The 14,537-nt window shown below is 38.1% G+C and overlaps 1 protein-coding gene across 6 annotated transcripts in view; it reads right to left on the minus strand.

The window, feature by feature from the left end:
- Nucleotides 1-14,537, minus strand: part of Sugct (succinyl-CoA:glutarate-CoA transferase) — a 736,642-nt gene that overhangs the window by 17,244 nt on the left and 704,861 nt on the right. Inside the window, exon 13 of one of the 6 annotated variants that reach the window (XR_007237119.3) lies at nucleotides 8,731-8,894. The exons of 4 other annotated variants lie outside the window; for them this stretch is intronic. Coding sequence is in view for 1 of the 2 variants with exons in the window: in XM_048460947.3 (XP_048316904.1) it covers nucleotides 8,857-8,894 (38 nt within the window). In the remaining variant the exon portion in view is untranslated. Of the gene's footprint in view, nucleotides 1-8,730; nucleotides 8,895-14,537 lie in introns of those variants that run through there. One more of the 6 variants, XM_048460947.3, reaches the window with a different exon arrangement.

Here is a 14,537-nt window from a genome sequence, read left to right on the forward strand (position 1 = left end):
ACCAGTAACTATGGTGAATCTCAGATAACTATGTTAATAATACATATCTGTTGTGTATACAAGCATTGTTTTATTTCTTTTTCACGGTCCCGTTTTTTTACAGTCTCTTAATTAACAACTTTGATGCTTTCAAAGTACACTGCTAATTGCCTTTTATATTAATTCTATTGTTATTCTTTCCTGTTATCTTTCAAATGTTTTAAGTCATTTATCATATGTAAAAAGGGTCTAATTAACATTGAAAATCTGAAATGTTAATTTTGCTTTCAGTATTTCATTACAAATATGAACATGGTCATTTTCAATGCACTAATTAGATGTCCAACTAGTTAGCTTCCTCGTCAGTGAGAATCTGCACATTTTCTAGGAATGCTAACTTAGGTCCTTTTTCTACCCAGTGCAGAGCTAGCTTTACCCCAGGCTAGCTGGGAAGGCATCCTTTACACACTGAACTTCACTAATTTTGCCTGACTGAGTGACAAGATAGCTTAAGTAAATGAAAGACATGAAAGGAAATAAAAGTAGGTCAAAAGTATGCTGTTAAATTAAAAGAAAAGTTACTGTACCAGTAACTTTTTATAATCCAGATGGATTATAAACAGTAAATCAATTATTTGCCTCCACAGGACCTCCTTGGAGGTCCTTAATCTGGGTTTGAGCATGCTTATTTTTAGGAATAATCAAAACATTTTCTGTGCAATCATAACTGAAGCCATAGTATTTTTAAAGGATTTTTTTAAAAGATAGCACAACGATAAACCTCTGTTAATCAAATCCCATTAATATGATCACATATTCTAAATGACAAGTCCCAAATATAAAATGTTGAAATTCTTGGATCTTGAAGCCCAGTTATTTGTAGAATCAAAAGACAGGCATTTAGTATAGAGTAGAGAGAGCTCTGCCTGCAGAATGGTAAAATGTTTACAATACATCCTGAGAACCTTAATTCAGTCAGAAGTACTCAAGTAAAAAAAAGTCTGGCATACCACTGTGCATTTGTAATCCCACCGCTTAGATGGGGAGACAAGCAGGTCACTAAGATTCACAGGCCAGGCAGCCTGGCCTGATGAGTGGGCCCCAGCTCCTAGAAATAATATCTCCAAAGACAGGGATGGCTCTGGAGGATAACATCTGAGGTTTACCTCTGGACACCGCATGCAATTTGGTGGAAAATATAAAGGCAATGCTGCATACAACAGGGAAGCAAACTTCAAATGGGATCAAAATGTTGAGAGAAGTCATAATTAACATTTGAAAACAAAGAATGTCAGAATGTCATTAAAGGCAAGAGAATAAAAAGCAGCAATCTACCCAATGGGAAGTAAAAACATTTAAAGATGTCAGTTCTTATTAGAAACTGTGCAGAGCAGATGCAGCATGCTTTAAAAGTACTAAAACAGGGCCAATGAGATGGCCCAGAAGATAAAGGCTCTTGTCTTCAAGCCTGACGAATCTGATCTGGATGCCAGGAAAGCACATAGTTGAAGAAGAGAACTTATTTTTGTAGGCTGTCCTCTCCAAAACAGAGGTTATCACAAAAGATAAAAAATATGCTGCCCAGAATAAAATATTTTGAATTTAACAAATAACATAAAAATAAAAGGATAAAATATGTTGTATCATAGAACACTAATAGATACAAATCAAGTGACTATAGAACAGACGTTTAAGGCTGATCTGATGATAATAACATAATACTTCTAAATGTGATCCTACAAGAGAATAATATAACTTCAATTTTAAAAAAGCAAAGGTTGATATTACCATGAGAATAAGTGGCAGATTACAAAACTCTTCAACATACCACGTTGCAAATGAAAAAAATTCCCAATCAGACACCAGCATGGTATAGAGGAAATGAACAGCAAGAGCAGAAGAGACATTTGAAGGTTTCCAAATAAAATTCACCAAGAATTGCCATATCCTGGATCACGAAACAAATCTCCATAAACATAAGTGAACTGGATTCTGCACAAGAGTTTGACTCCATTGCTGGGGTCTACTATGCCTGCACTGGACTCATTTCTACACCTTGTCCCTTTTACACAGAAACAACCTGATAGGAAAGATTGTGTTTGATTTGTTTTGGTCCCAGTAAAAAGTTCAGGACACACAGACCCCAGTCCTAATGTGCACAGAATGCCCCTTATATCCTAACTATTAAAACATTTACCAGTTTCTGAGGTAAGCCCCTACACTAGAGGGGGGACTTGAACAAGATAGGTTTTCTAATGGTTCCACGATTTTAAATTCCAAAGTATTGGTAAAGTTACATTCTTTAATATCTCTCCTTGATTCATACATGGCTATCTTCTCAAAGTGACTTCCTTTGTCTTCCCCTATATTTGTCTGTTGAAATATGTTATTATTACAGTGCTCTAGTCATTCCATATTAGGCCTTGCCATAATTAAATCTCTTAATTTAATTACATATTTAAAGACCCTATATCTAAATACAGTTATATTAAACAATGTAGACGTAATATCAACAAATGAATTTTAATTTATACAAGTCAAAAAAAAACCAACCCAGGCTAAACCCCTTTCCTTGATCGTGTAATTTTGCATTCTATTTTGGAGTCACTATACTCATTTTGGAAATTTCAATATGTGAATAATAAAATATACAAAGAAGTATATGCCATGATTAAATGGAGTTCATTCTAATCATGTGAATCTGATTGAGCATACCAAATTAACCACTATAATCTACCACATCAATAGCCTAAGGAGAAAAGTCTCATGATCATTTCAATGTATTAGACATATTTCAGCACCTAGTGTGAAAAAAAGTAGTAATAAAGGGCACCCCCTCAATGTGGTTTAAAAAAAAAGTTGAGAAAACAAACACAGTAGTAAAATCTACCAGATACTATCTACTCATTATAAAAGAAAATATTTCCTCTAGGATGAAAAACAAGGCAGAAAGACCCTCCTTTACCATTCTTATTTAACAAGGTATTGTAAATTCTAATAAAAGTTTATGCAATAAAGCAAGAAAAAGAGAGAAAAGGAATGACAGTGAAGAAGTGAGCCATCCCCATTTGTGATGATATACTTATCTGCAGAAAGCTCTAACCAACAAAAGCACATAGACAAATTCTCTTAATTGAGGGAGGTGGGCAAAGGCTGTGAATTTAAAATAAACATACAAAAGCAGTAACATTTCTATGAGTTAGCAAGGAAAATGAGAAAACAAATAAAAAAGTATTATCCTCAATTGTTCTATTAAAAAGTAAAATGGACATCAATTCAATATTTCATATAATGATTATTTGCTGAAAATTGCAAAATGCTCATGAAAGAAATAAAACTCAAATAGAACAGATATACCATTCATAAATTTCAAGGATTCCTCTATTAAGGAAGCCATCTTTTTCTCAAATTTTCATATATACAATTCGCACTTCTTTTCAAAATCTTAAAATAACAAAATGGTCCATGGGAATTAGTCATGTTTGAAAGTAATCAAACACTGAGGATGGATGAAGGGAAGACCAGTGAATCTAAAAGGACAGCACGGGGACATCCTGTACTGAAATTAATCGAGATGTTAACCACCAAGGTTACACATTTCATGAAATTCTACGGAACTAAACACAAAAATTCAAGTCAAATAACAATTGGTGAAATATGCTGAATCTGCCTCATTGTATTATAATGATGTCAGACTGGATAATTTTTATTCTTATAATTTTATGTAAATCCACAATTATCTCAAACTCAAAACATATAGAAAACTATACAAAGAAAATAAAAATCCAAATTGTGGGGACACACACAGATTTGAGCTGTTCTAACTCGACTGACAGAAAGTTTGAGCTTATCTTTGCTCTCTCAAAGTTCTTGAACCTAGTGTGTGGTTACTTGGAGTTTAGGACAGTAAGATGACCCAGAGAGATGGATCTGCTTCACCCTAACTAAAGGTCAGAGAGTTCAAGTCTACTTCTGCTCCTTCTTTTATAATAGGATGTTTGACATAAGGAGTGGCTGCCTACAGGATTCTTGGTCTAGGGTGTGTTCAGTGCATATTCTAGCCTAAAACATCAAACACTTTACTCAGGAAATAGGAGCTTGACATCTCAAGTATTGAAGCAGGGAACTGTTCTGGTTGTCCTTTGTGTCATGTTAAAGCAGTCTTTTACTCCCCCCCTTTGTATTGGGATATAAAAGCAGATAAAAATTAAACAAGGGCAAGTTCAGTATTCAGAATCCACTGAGTTGTCCTCCAGTACTATCATAGATCTCTGTATTTTTTTCTTATCTCTGTTTCTCCTACCTAACATTTCTAATCTACATTCCCTACCCTGGAGTGTATGAACTTTGTTGAAGCTGATCTTCAACATAAAATAATAGTGTATGCTTGATTAATGCTTTTCACTTGTTATTGCAAATCATTTTTGTTACTCTATTGCTTACTCTTCTTGTTACTATGACAACATAGCTGACAGAAATAACTAAGAGAAGAGGAGATTTATTTTGGATCACAGTTTGAGGGAGACTGAAATCCATAAAGGCAAATACTAAATATCACAGGACCACATCCAGCATCTGGGACCCATGATGACATCATCTCCACTCTAACAGGTTTGGATGTCCCTGTCAACTCAAGGTCATTGTCTTGGACACAGTATTCCTCCCTCTTGGGCTGATTCCATATTATGTCTGTGACTTTAATTGGATAATGCTCCACAGTTCTGGAACAATTTCCTGATGTCTCTTTTTAAACTTAGGCTTCACCTTCTCAACTTTATACAGTGACCTCATAGAGGTTCCTTAAAGAGAATCTCATCCTATCACATCATGGCTCATCTCAGTTGCTATCTAGGACCTTTGTCCAGGATCTTGTATCTCTTTGTTGTGCATGCCTGAAAAACAACATGAACTCTCTACCAAAGTTCTACCAGCTTGAGGTCTGTTTCTCTTCTGCCAAAGCTGTGGTAGATTCTGTATGACTTGGGGGCTGATCTGAGAACAAAGTTCCCTGGGAGAACATGATCACTTTGATGGTTTTCAAAGTTCAGGCATTATCCTCCCAAATGAATTTGCATTGTTATGAACTAGAGTACCACAGGGGGAAACTGCCTAATGGTGCAGTGCAGAGCTTGGGGTTTCTCTTTAATGGCGCTAATCTCTAGGAATCGCATCTTCTATCTCCACACCTACCTTGCATGCAACTTTAAATTTGCAGGCTCCTTTTCTCACTGTACTCTCTTCAGTTTCCTGCTCCTTCTTACTAGAAATCCGAGTGAGAACATAAGCAATAATCGTACCCTATCCTGAATGTTACACTACTTTGAAATTTCCTCCGCTAAAGTTTACATTTTGGGACTGCATTACATTTTGATTCATCTCTCGCACAAAGTTTTAGAATATGAGAGAACATATCCAGTACCTTTGCCAAAATATATTATGAATGTCTATGGGCCCAGTTCTCAAGATCTTTAATAAGAATTGCATGAGCTGGGCCTCCACCGTGTATTTCTCTCTACATTCTGGTCTCTATCTCTAATGATTTAACCCTTGTGCCCAAATTAAGAACCATGTACTGGGTGCTATTAATACATATTATTTATATTCTTCCTTGAGCTAGATATTATATCTCTATTTTTATAGGAAATCCCAAGGTGTCCTTAGTAATAATACCAATGGTGTCAGAGGTTCTTCTGTCTTTGTGTTGCTTTCATTGATTAATAAACTGCTTTGGGTCTGTGGATAGGGCAGAACTTAGGTAGGGAGTGAAGACAGAACTGAATGCTGGGAGAAAGACAGCAGAGTCAGAGGGAGAGAGACGCCATGGATCCACCAGAGACAGACACTGGGAATTTTACCCGGTAAGCCACTGACATGTGACAATACATGGATTAATAGAAATGGATTAAACTAAGATGTAGGAGTTAGCCAATAAGAGGTTAGAGCTAAAAGGCCAAGCAGTGATTTAATTAGTACAGTTTCTGTGTGGTTATTTCAGGGCTAAGCTAGTCGGGTGGCCGAGACCCGAGACAAGGGCCGAGACAAGCAGGCCCTCCTCCAACATACCAGTTTATTTGCAACGGTCTTTTTAACCAAATTTCCCCAATCTGACTAATAGGGACCACTAAACTACCTAATTGGAATAATTTATATACTAATCATAATACGGTCTTTATGAAATGACCCACCAGCACACTTTTGAATAGTTCTGATGATAAAGCCATCAGTCCTGCTGATTCTGTATTAGTTGCAAATTTGTAGCCTCCTATATCTTTCTCTGTATAACTAACAAAATGCTAGCAAAGATAGTCAACTGGATGTCCTTTAATATCTCTCACCCACCCCACCCCCAGTTTATAACTAGCACAATGTGCATCCAACCATCCATGTCAGTCCAACTTTACTAGGGTGAATTGTTCACTTCTCTGTTTTAGCCATAGAGACATACCTATGAATCTCAATTTCATTGAATTTCCTAAATGATACTTCATCTTCCCCAGGAAGTTAAAAAGTAGACACTGTTGTTTTTTTTAAACATAAAAGACAAGAAGACTTTCACTCCACAAAAAAAGAATTAATTGATTTGCACAAGAGAAGACATTAGGTACTAAAAGTCTTAGCACCACACTGAGGATTGTGTTAGTATCTCAGAGTGAAACAACACCGAGAAAAATTTGCAGTGGTTCTATTGATTGCCAAGCAATAGTATAGGGTGGAGTCTTGCCTAACTGAATTTAGAGTGCTCTTTGCCACAGTCCTTCACCTAATGGAAAGCCTTTGCAGTATCTGGATTAAAGGGGAACTCAGCACTCCAGATGCTACCTCTGTTACTGTCCAGCTGGGATGCTTCAGAACCAGATCTCATATGAACTTTTTCAGCCCAGGAACAAAGAAAAGTTTGCAGCACCTGACCTCAGATCAGGTGACTATTCATTAATGAGGAGCATAAGCAACATCCGGGAAAGGAAATGTTCTAGAGAAATATTCATAATTATTCTTAATGTTTCTCCCAACGGGAAAATGTTTGTGAAGATGATTTCAGTTTTAAAAATACAATGTAGTCCAAGAGTATAAAACAAGGGATCTGGGGAAATTAGGTAGTACATGTACCAGTACAATTTAAAAAATTGACAAAGCACTGTGCAGGCTATCTTCTCCTCCAAAGAAGAGTCCTATAATAGAAGTAAGTTAAGTCAGCATTTACTTTCCATGTAAGGAACTCTCCATCACAAAGGAACTTTTTTTGGGTTATCAATGCTTCTTCTTATGTTCTGAATCTCATGAAAAAAAATCTCAACACAGTGTTGTTTCATTTGGAGTTCAGATAAGAATTATTTCTTTCTTTCCAAGAATTTGGAATAAAAATGAAATGCATTTGATTATCAGAGGAGTTTTTTTTTAAACTTTTATTACAATTACGGTTATTATAATTATTTTGTGTGTGTATAATATGTGTAGGTGTGCATGTCACAGTGTGTGTGTAGAGTTCAGTGGACAACACTGTAGAGTCGTTTTCATCTTTATATAAGTTTTGGGTAGCAAACTCAGGTCTCCAGGCCTGTGTAGCAAGTTCTCCTATATACTAATCCAGATCACTGGCCCTATCATTAGGAAAATGTCTAAAAGAATATTTATTGGATTTCTTTCCACTGGGACAACAAAGAAGAATGGGCTGCTAGAAAACAAAATTCTACTGAAAGGAGACTTTAGCAAGGTCAGGGATGGTTTAATGAGTTACTGAGTATATGAGCAGTAAGCAGGCATGGAGAATCAAAGATGGAAATTATCAGGAATGAGAAGTTCTAGACTAGTGGAATTTCTGGGCTGACATCTATTTTAAATAGTCTTTTGTTAGTAGAAGTATTTTCAGTTTTTGAGTGAAGACATAAGAATTTGCAATTATTGCTAACTTACCTGTTTGTGTCAGTATTAGTTTTTAGAGAATATTTAATTCTAACTTAACTGATTTAGGGCATTCAATGAGAGAGAATATTTTGGCCAACATATCATATTCAATATGCACACTGGCCCCATGGAATGGAAAGTAACTTTTAATTAATATTAAAGGGTGACAAAACCCTGTGAACCTCAACTTTCTCAAATAAGAAAAAAGACCAAGGCCCAAGGCTACCAGAATTTATTTCTGGATACTTCTCTTAAGTCTGCAATGCCACAGATAACAGGATACACTTAGGGACACCCACACCTCTGCACAGTGGGGCCCTTTTAAGGTATGGTGAATAATTTCTTATTGCTCATTTTCTGGCTTCTCATTACACAATGTCTTGTCCAACATTTGTTGTTACCCTGAAACCAGAGTGACTTTTATATGTAGATTATAGTCATATAAGACTATCTATAATCATTATCCCTTCTTGCCAGCACGAGGGTCATGAACAATTCCTTCCTTCACTGGTTCCATTACCCTAGGAATATACAACCGACAGTGTTGACATTGGGTTACATTGAGATTAAACAGTAGGGAGGCTCTTACATACAGAGAAATCAAAGCTGGAGGTAAAGAATATGTTTCGATTTCCTCCACTGAAACAAAAATAGCTTTTCCCTGGAATCCATGTGAATTCTAGGAATTCTAAGATAATCTAGTAGTATCTTGTTTGGACATGTGTGCTATACAAGGTTTCTCATTGCCACCAAGACCCTATTAATCAATGATAACACTGTTTCTGTGGGGATATATAGTTAAGGTTTCACAAGACGATTTTCAAAAAAAAAAAATTCTAGGAAACAAACCTATCCTTGAGTCAGACATCCACTGTCTTCCAGCACGAATTGTTCCCAGGCTTGGCCTCATTGACCTAACCTGCTCTCTTCCATCCAACTTCTGGGTGGCCCAGGAAGGCTATTGTCCCTCTGAGACTACAGCAGGCATAGACCGTGAAGAAAAAGGAAAGTTCCTAGATCAGAAGGAGGGAAGAAGGAGAGGGAAGAAGACAAAATTATTCACCAGACATGGAAAACTGCAAGTCACTGCTGTTGAAAGGTTACAGGTCATTGTTAGAAACTGACTGTGCAAACTTCAGAGAGGAGAGACACATATTGTTAAGAAAGTAAACACTGGCGTGAGACAAGCCCAAGAATACTCTACAGCTTACAAGAAATTGTGATTCAAAGCCATATTTGACCCTGTGAAAGGTCCCTCTTCTCAACTCTAAAATTCAGACAATGTTCACATCTGAGCATTTGTGAAGACTCATTTATTATTCAATGTGACTAGAAGAGTTGCAGATAGAGAGCGTTTGTTCAATCCTGGCTGTCCAGACCTAAAATGATCACACAGACGCTACATTAATTGAAACACTGCTTGACCAATGACCCTAGTGTATTCCTAGCTAGCTCTTGCATCTTAAATAAACCTGTTGTTTTTATTCTGTGTATCATCACAAGGTTGTGACTTACCAGGTAAAGTTCCAGCATCTGTCTCCTACGGCAGCTACATAGCATCTCTCTGACTTCTCCTTCTTTTCTCCTCTATCTCTGCTTGGAATTTCCCCTTGCTCTATTCTGCCCTGTCACAGACCCAAGCCATTTCTTTATTCATTAACCAATACAAGCAGCACATGTACAGAAGGACTTTCTACTCCAGAGAGTCTCTGGTAAAGGAAAGCTGGAAAGAAGTCTGTATTCTCTGGGGTTCCTGCAGAGAAATGCCTGTACACAGCTGATCAGTAACTAGTATTAATTTGCTATTTGAACTAATATATACATAAGAAACATTATATATTAGATTTTTCTCTCAAACACTGTAAAACTTTTGTTTAAGACAGGGAATTCAAATCTCTTTAATCTCCTCTACCTTGCAAAATCTTTATGCTAATGTCTTAAGCCACACCTGAACCACACTTGTTAAAACTTTTGTTTACACAAAAGACCTGCTGCCTTCTAGGAAATTAAATGTCCAACCATTTCCTTCTTTTCTTCATTTCCTTTGTACCAATTTGCTTCAATCTAGCCAACTGAGAAAAACTGGGATGTCAAACACCAGTGCATGGGGAAAAGACAATCACGACCTGTGCGAGAAAATACTCCAAGTGCCCTTCCTGCCCAAGTGTGCTTGAGAGCTCTGTTTGGACTGGCGCACCGTTTTTGCTTATGCACTACTTTGTATGACACAGAGATTATTCTTTTTTTTTTCTAACATCTATGAAACATCCAGTATAGGTCTCTCATTGTCCTATAGAGAGATGAGTCTGGAAAGGCAAAAGGAAACAACAGGCTGTTGTAGTAGATGGGATAGTCAGAGAGGCTAAATAAAATCTGAGCAGTAAAAGAAAAATATGTAAGTAGAAAGTCTCCAAGCAAAAGGCAAGAGCAGCAATATATATAAGATGCCAGTCATCTTGGACATGACTAAGGAACAGTTAAGCTGATCCTCAGAAAGGCCTTGGAACTACTGCCCAGAAAGTACAGGCATGGAGGTGGATTATGATCTGCTGGTGAGCCTTCCACAGACTGCTGAAAATACCGGCCTGGGAGTGGAATTTGACCACAGATGAGCCTTCCACAGACTCCTAAAAGGTTTTTCTCCAGGTTAAAAGTAGAGAGAAGCCCTTGGAAGCTCTTCAGTGGTGGAGTTTGTGTTTTAAAGTAACCCTTTCCAAAAGAGATGACGGTGCTCCATAGGAAAGAAGGAAGGTTGCTGTTGGGAGTGACCATGGCTAATGTGGGTGCTTTGAAATAAAGCTTGGGACTAGGATGTGGAGACTGACTTTCTCAGTCTCACCGTGGACTCAGAAATTGAAAAGTGTGATAAAAGAACACTTGCTTAAGGAAAACGAGAGTAAGAAGAGAGTTGAGGAAGACTGAAATTGGTGCTGTGGTAGGTTTTATGGGATGGTCATGCTAGTAACTGTGATGGAGAAAATGTTGCAGAAAATATTGTGGGGGAGTGAGAGCTCCATTTTGAAGAGCTGAATTCAATACATGTTCTATGTGTCTATATAGAGACCTGAGATGGGAAAGGAAGGGCGAAGGTCTGGACACCGTGTTAGTATGAAGTCAAAAAGCAGATGTCACCCACGACCCTGAGTCAAGGTTTGGAGGAAAACTGATTACATAACCACATTTAAAAGTTTGGAGGCTGGCAGGTTCTAGAAATAAAGTCATTAGTTTTGATAGAAGAAGAATCGTTTGGTTAAATCTTCTTTTTTTATTGATTTTATTTGCTGTAATTAAAATGTTATAAAATGCTTAAATGTTGTAAATAATGAAAATAAAATGACTGACACTCTGCCAGAATTTTGAACTTGAGAAGATTCTGGTATCTTGTTGAGTTCATTTTAAATACAAATAAATTTTTATCTACTCTATCTCCAAATACATGTAAAGTTATATCTACTCTATCCCAAACCCTTCTTCACCTACCTCATTTATAGGCCTTTGACAGTATCAGCCACTGGACAATAGAAAAAGCTGCAAACCCATGATAATCCCAGTATTGTTCATAATAGTTACATCATCAATAGCTGGGTAAAGGGATAAGAAAATTATAGTGATATACTACTAGTATTTTAATAAATAAATCTTACCTGAAGACCAGAGGCAAAACTAAAGCCACAAGAGGTCAGGTAATGGTCATACACACCTTTAATCTCAGGGTATGGGAGACAGAGGCAGATGGATCCCTGTCAGTTCAAGGCTACCCTGGGCTACACAAGATCAATGCAGAAACAAATTCAGGTGGTGGTGGCTCACACCTTTAATCCCAAAATTAGCGAGTCATGTCTTTAATCCCAGCACTAGACAGAGTATAAAACAGGAGAAGAGAGAGGTTTTGTTTGATTAGTTTGAGGTTGCAAGCCTTGGGAAAGGTAAAACTTCTCTAGTGGCTTGACTGCTTTGTTTTTCTGGTTTTGGAGTTCACCCCCAATTTCTGTCTGTGATTTTACTATTCATGCTACAGAAAACACTGTAAATCTGGATGGGAGGAACATGAGGTGTTAGCAACAGTGTCAGAGTGTGGAGCCAGGAGTAAGAGCATAGACGCAGAGGGGTGGTGCGGTTAGCATTGAGAGGGCCTGAGTGAGAGGGCTTCATCTGTGGCCACTGAAATAGAAGCAGACAGGGACCATCTCAAAGAATTGATATTGAGTTAGAACTCCGCAAATTGTACTCTCAGGAAATCTCAGCACAAATGACATTAGGTGACACTATTAGGACTCTGCAAGTCACGATGGAATCTCTCAAACAGATAAACGGGACCCAAGCACACCTGTGCACAGATTTCAGGAAGGACTGTGTCTGTGGCATGAGAGGTGTCTGTGTGGAAGAGCACTTGTTGCTCTTGTAGAAGACGCAGGTTCAGTTCCCTGCACACACAGAGTAGCTTACAACCATCCGCAACTCCAGTTTTAAGGATCTGATGCCTCTTCTAAACTCTTCAGGCAGCAGGCAAACATGTGGTACACATATACACATGCAGGCAAACACGCAGACACATAAAATAAGATTAATAAATCTTTTTATAAGTTCACAAGGAACACAGGTCAAAAAGACAGTTGTTGAGATCAGGCTGTGCCCTGCACTAAGTTGCTCTGTATTCTGCAATGTTATGCCTTTTCCCAGAGCTTTTCCCCAAGAGACTCTACTTTACAAGCAAGTTTTACTCCATTTTTAAGGATGAAGGATGACTGTGCACTTGGGTGGATCCACAAACAAAACCATCTGTCCAACAACATCCATTCAGACAGACTAATAGGCAACTTATTCCAAGGCGTAGAAAAGATACTACCACATGATTTTATCAGGGTGAATTAAGATTGTAGGCAAATAACAATCATATTTGAGAAACCAGGTCTAAGAACTTATCAGACATACCAGATTGAGAGAAGAGTATAACCAACTCTGTCATCTGTATCTCAAATAGGTAAACATCCACAGGTAAACATCCAATGGTGATGGCCTCCATCAAACTGTCATCCGACACCTAGTGTGTGTATCAAGAACCCCAGACTCAGACCCCAGCCTCCCCTGTTGACATGACCTATTTCATTTCCATTGGCCTGTCCTCCGGTTCATCTCTCTGGATCTGATGTTCATCTGCCCACCCTGTCCTGCTTTGGACCTGCTCCCGCCTTTTCATCTGGCCCCTTTTCACATCTCCTCAGGGTCGCTCTCTACCCTGACTCTACAGCAATCAGTACAGAGCAGCAGCTCTTCCCTGCATGTGACTGTGAATCCTTATCTTGTCAACACAGATTCTAGGCACATTTCTATCATCCAATATAAAATATTGCAACAGAATGATGAGCTTCTGGCTCTTCCTCTCATCACCTCCTTTTCCATGATGTTCCTTGGGCCTTAGATGAAGGAATTGTATTGGATACATCTGAACTGGGAGCAAGAAACCCACAGTCACACATTCTCTGCATACAATCATTCATAGGGAGGCTATGTTAGAACCTCTGTCTATGGTAAAAAGCTTTTTTTTTAATAAAGGGTAAGAGCTAGACTTTTCTGTAGGTGCAAGTTTCTTCCATATTTTTTATTTTTCCTCAAAGGTCCCAATTCTTTTACCATTTTGTTAACTTCCTAGTCTATATCTTGAATTAATTTTGTAACTTTTCTTTGTCTTGGATAAAATTCCTCATATGTTTATTTGATGCTGCTAATTGGTCTTTTAACCTTTTCAAAAGTCCTTTGAACTTTGTCTTTCTCTGGCAGCTTAGCTATGTCATCATCTTTGTTTTCTAGTGTTAAAAGCCCGTTAGCTTGTGGCACTGTGATAATGGAGGTATGTCTTGTGTGTGTGTGTGTGTGTGCATATGTGTATGCGTGTGTGTGTGTGTGTGTGTGTGTGTGTGTGTGTGTGTGTGTGTTTAGTGGGATACCAATGGTTAAGGAAACTGCACCAGAGTTTAAAGAGGCTTCAGAATTAGGATGATTACAAGGGATAGAAGAACTAGCTAAGATAAAAGCTGAGGGCATAGACAAGCTTGCAATCAAATTACTGCACCCAATTTTCTAAACCTAGAGAAATAGATATCTAATGACAGGAAGCATTTACAACTCCAAATAGACCTCATCAGAGAGCAAACTCTCCTTGACATTTCATGGTCAAGACGTCAAAAATAAGAAGCAAAGAAATAATACTAAACGGAGAAGAAAAGAGGAGGGGGAGGAGAAGGATGATGGGGAGAAGTAAATAGATGATGAGAAGGAGGAGGAGGAGGAGGATGGTGAGGAGAATGACAATGAGAAGGAGGAGGACGAGGAGCAGCAGGGGGAGAACAGGGAAGAGGAAGAGACAGTGGCAGTGAGGGTAGCAATAACACAGAAAAATTTCCCTGAAGAACAGGTGCAAAACTCCTTAAAAAGAAAGCTGAACTCAAGATCACCTTAGAATATCATATATTAGCTGGGTGGTGGTGGTCCATGCCTTTATCCCAGCACTTGGGAGGCAGAAGCAGGTAGATCTCTGTGAGTTCAGGGGCAGCCTGGTTCACAGAGCTAGTTCCAGGATAGCCAAGAAACTCTGTCTTGGAAAAAAGAGAGAAAGAGAGAGAGAGAGAAAGAGAGAGACAGAGACACACAGAGAGAGA

The sequence above is a fragment of the Myodes glareolus genome, chromosome 14 (assembly GCF_982192425.1).
Source record: "Myodes glareolus chromosome 14, mMyoGla1.1, whole genome shotgun sequence".
NCBI classification, from domain to species: domain Eukaryota; kingdom Metazoa; phylum Chordata; class Mammalia; order Rodentia; family Cricetidae; genus Myodes; species Myodes glareolus.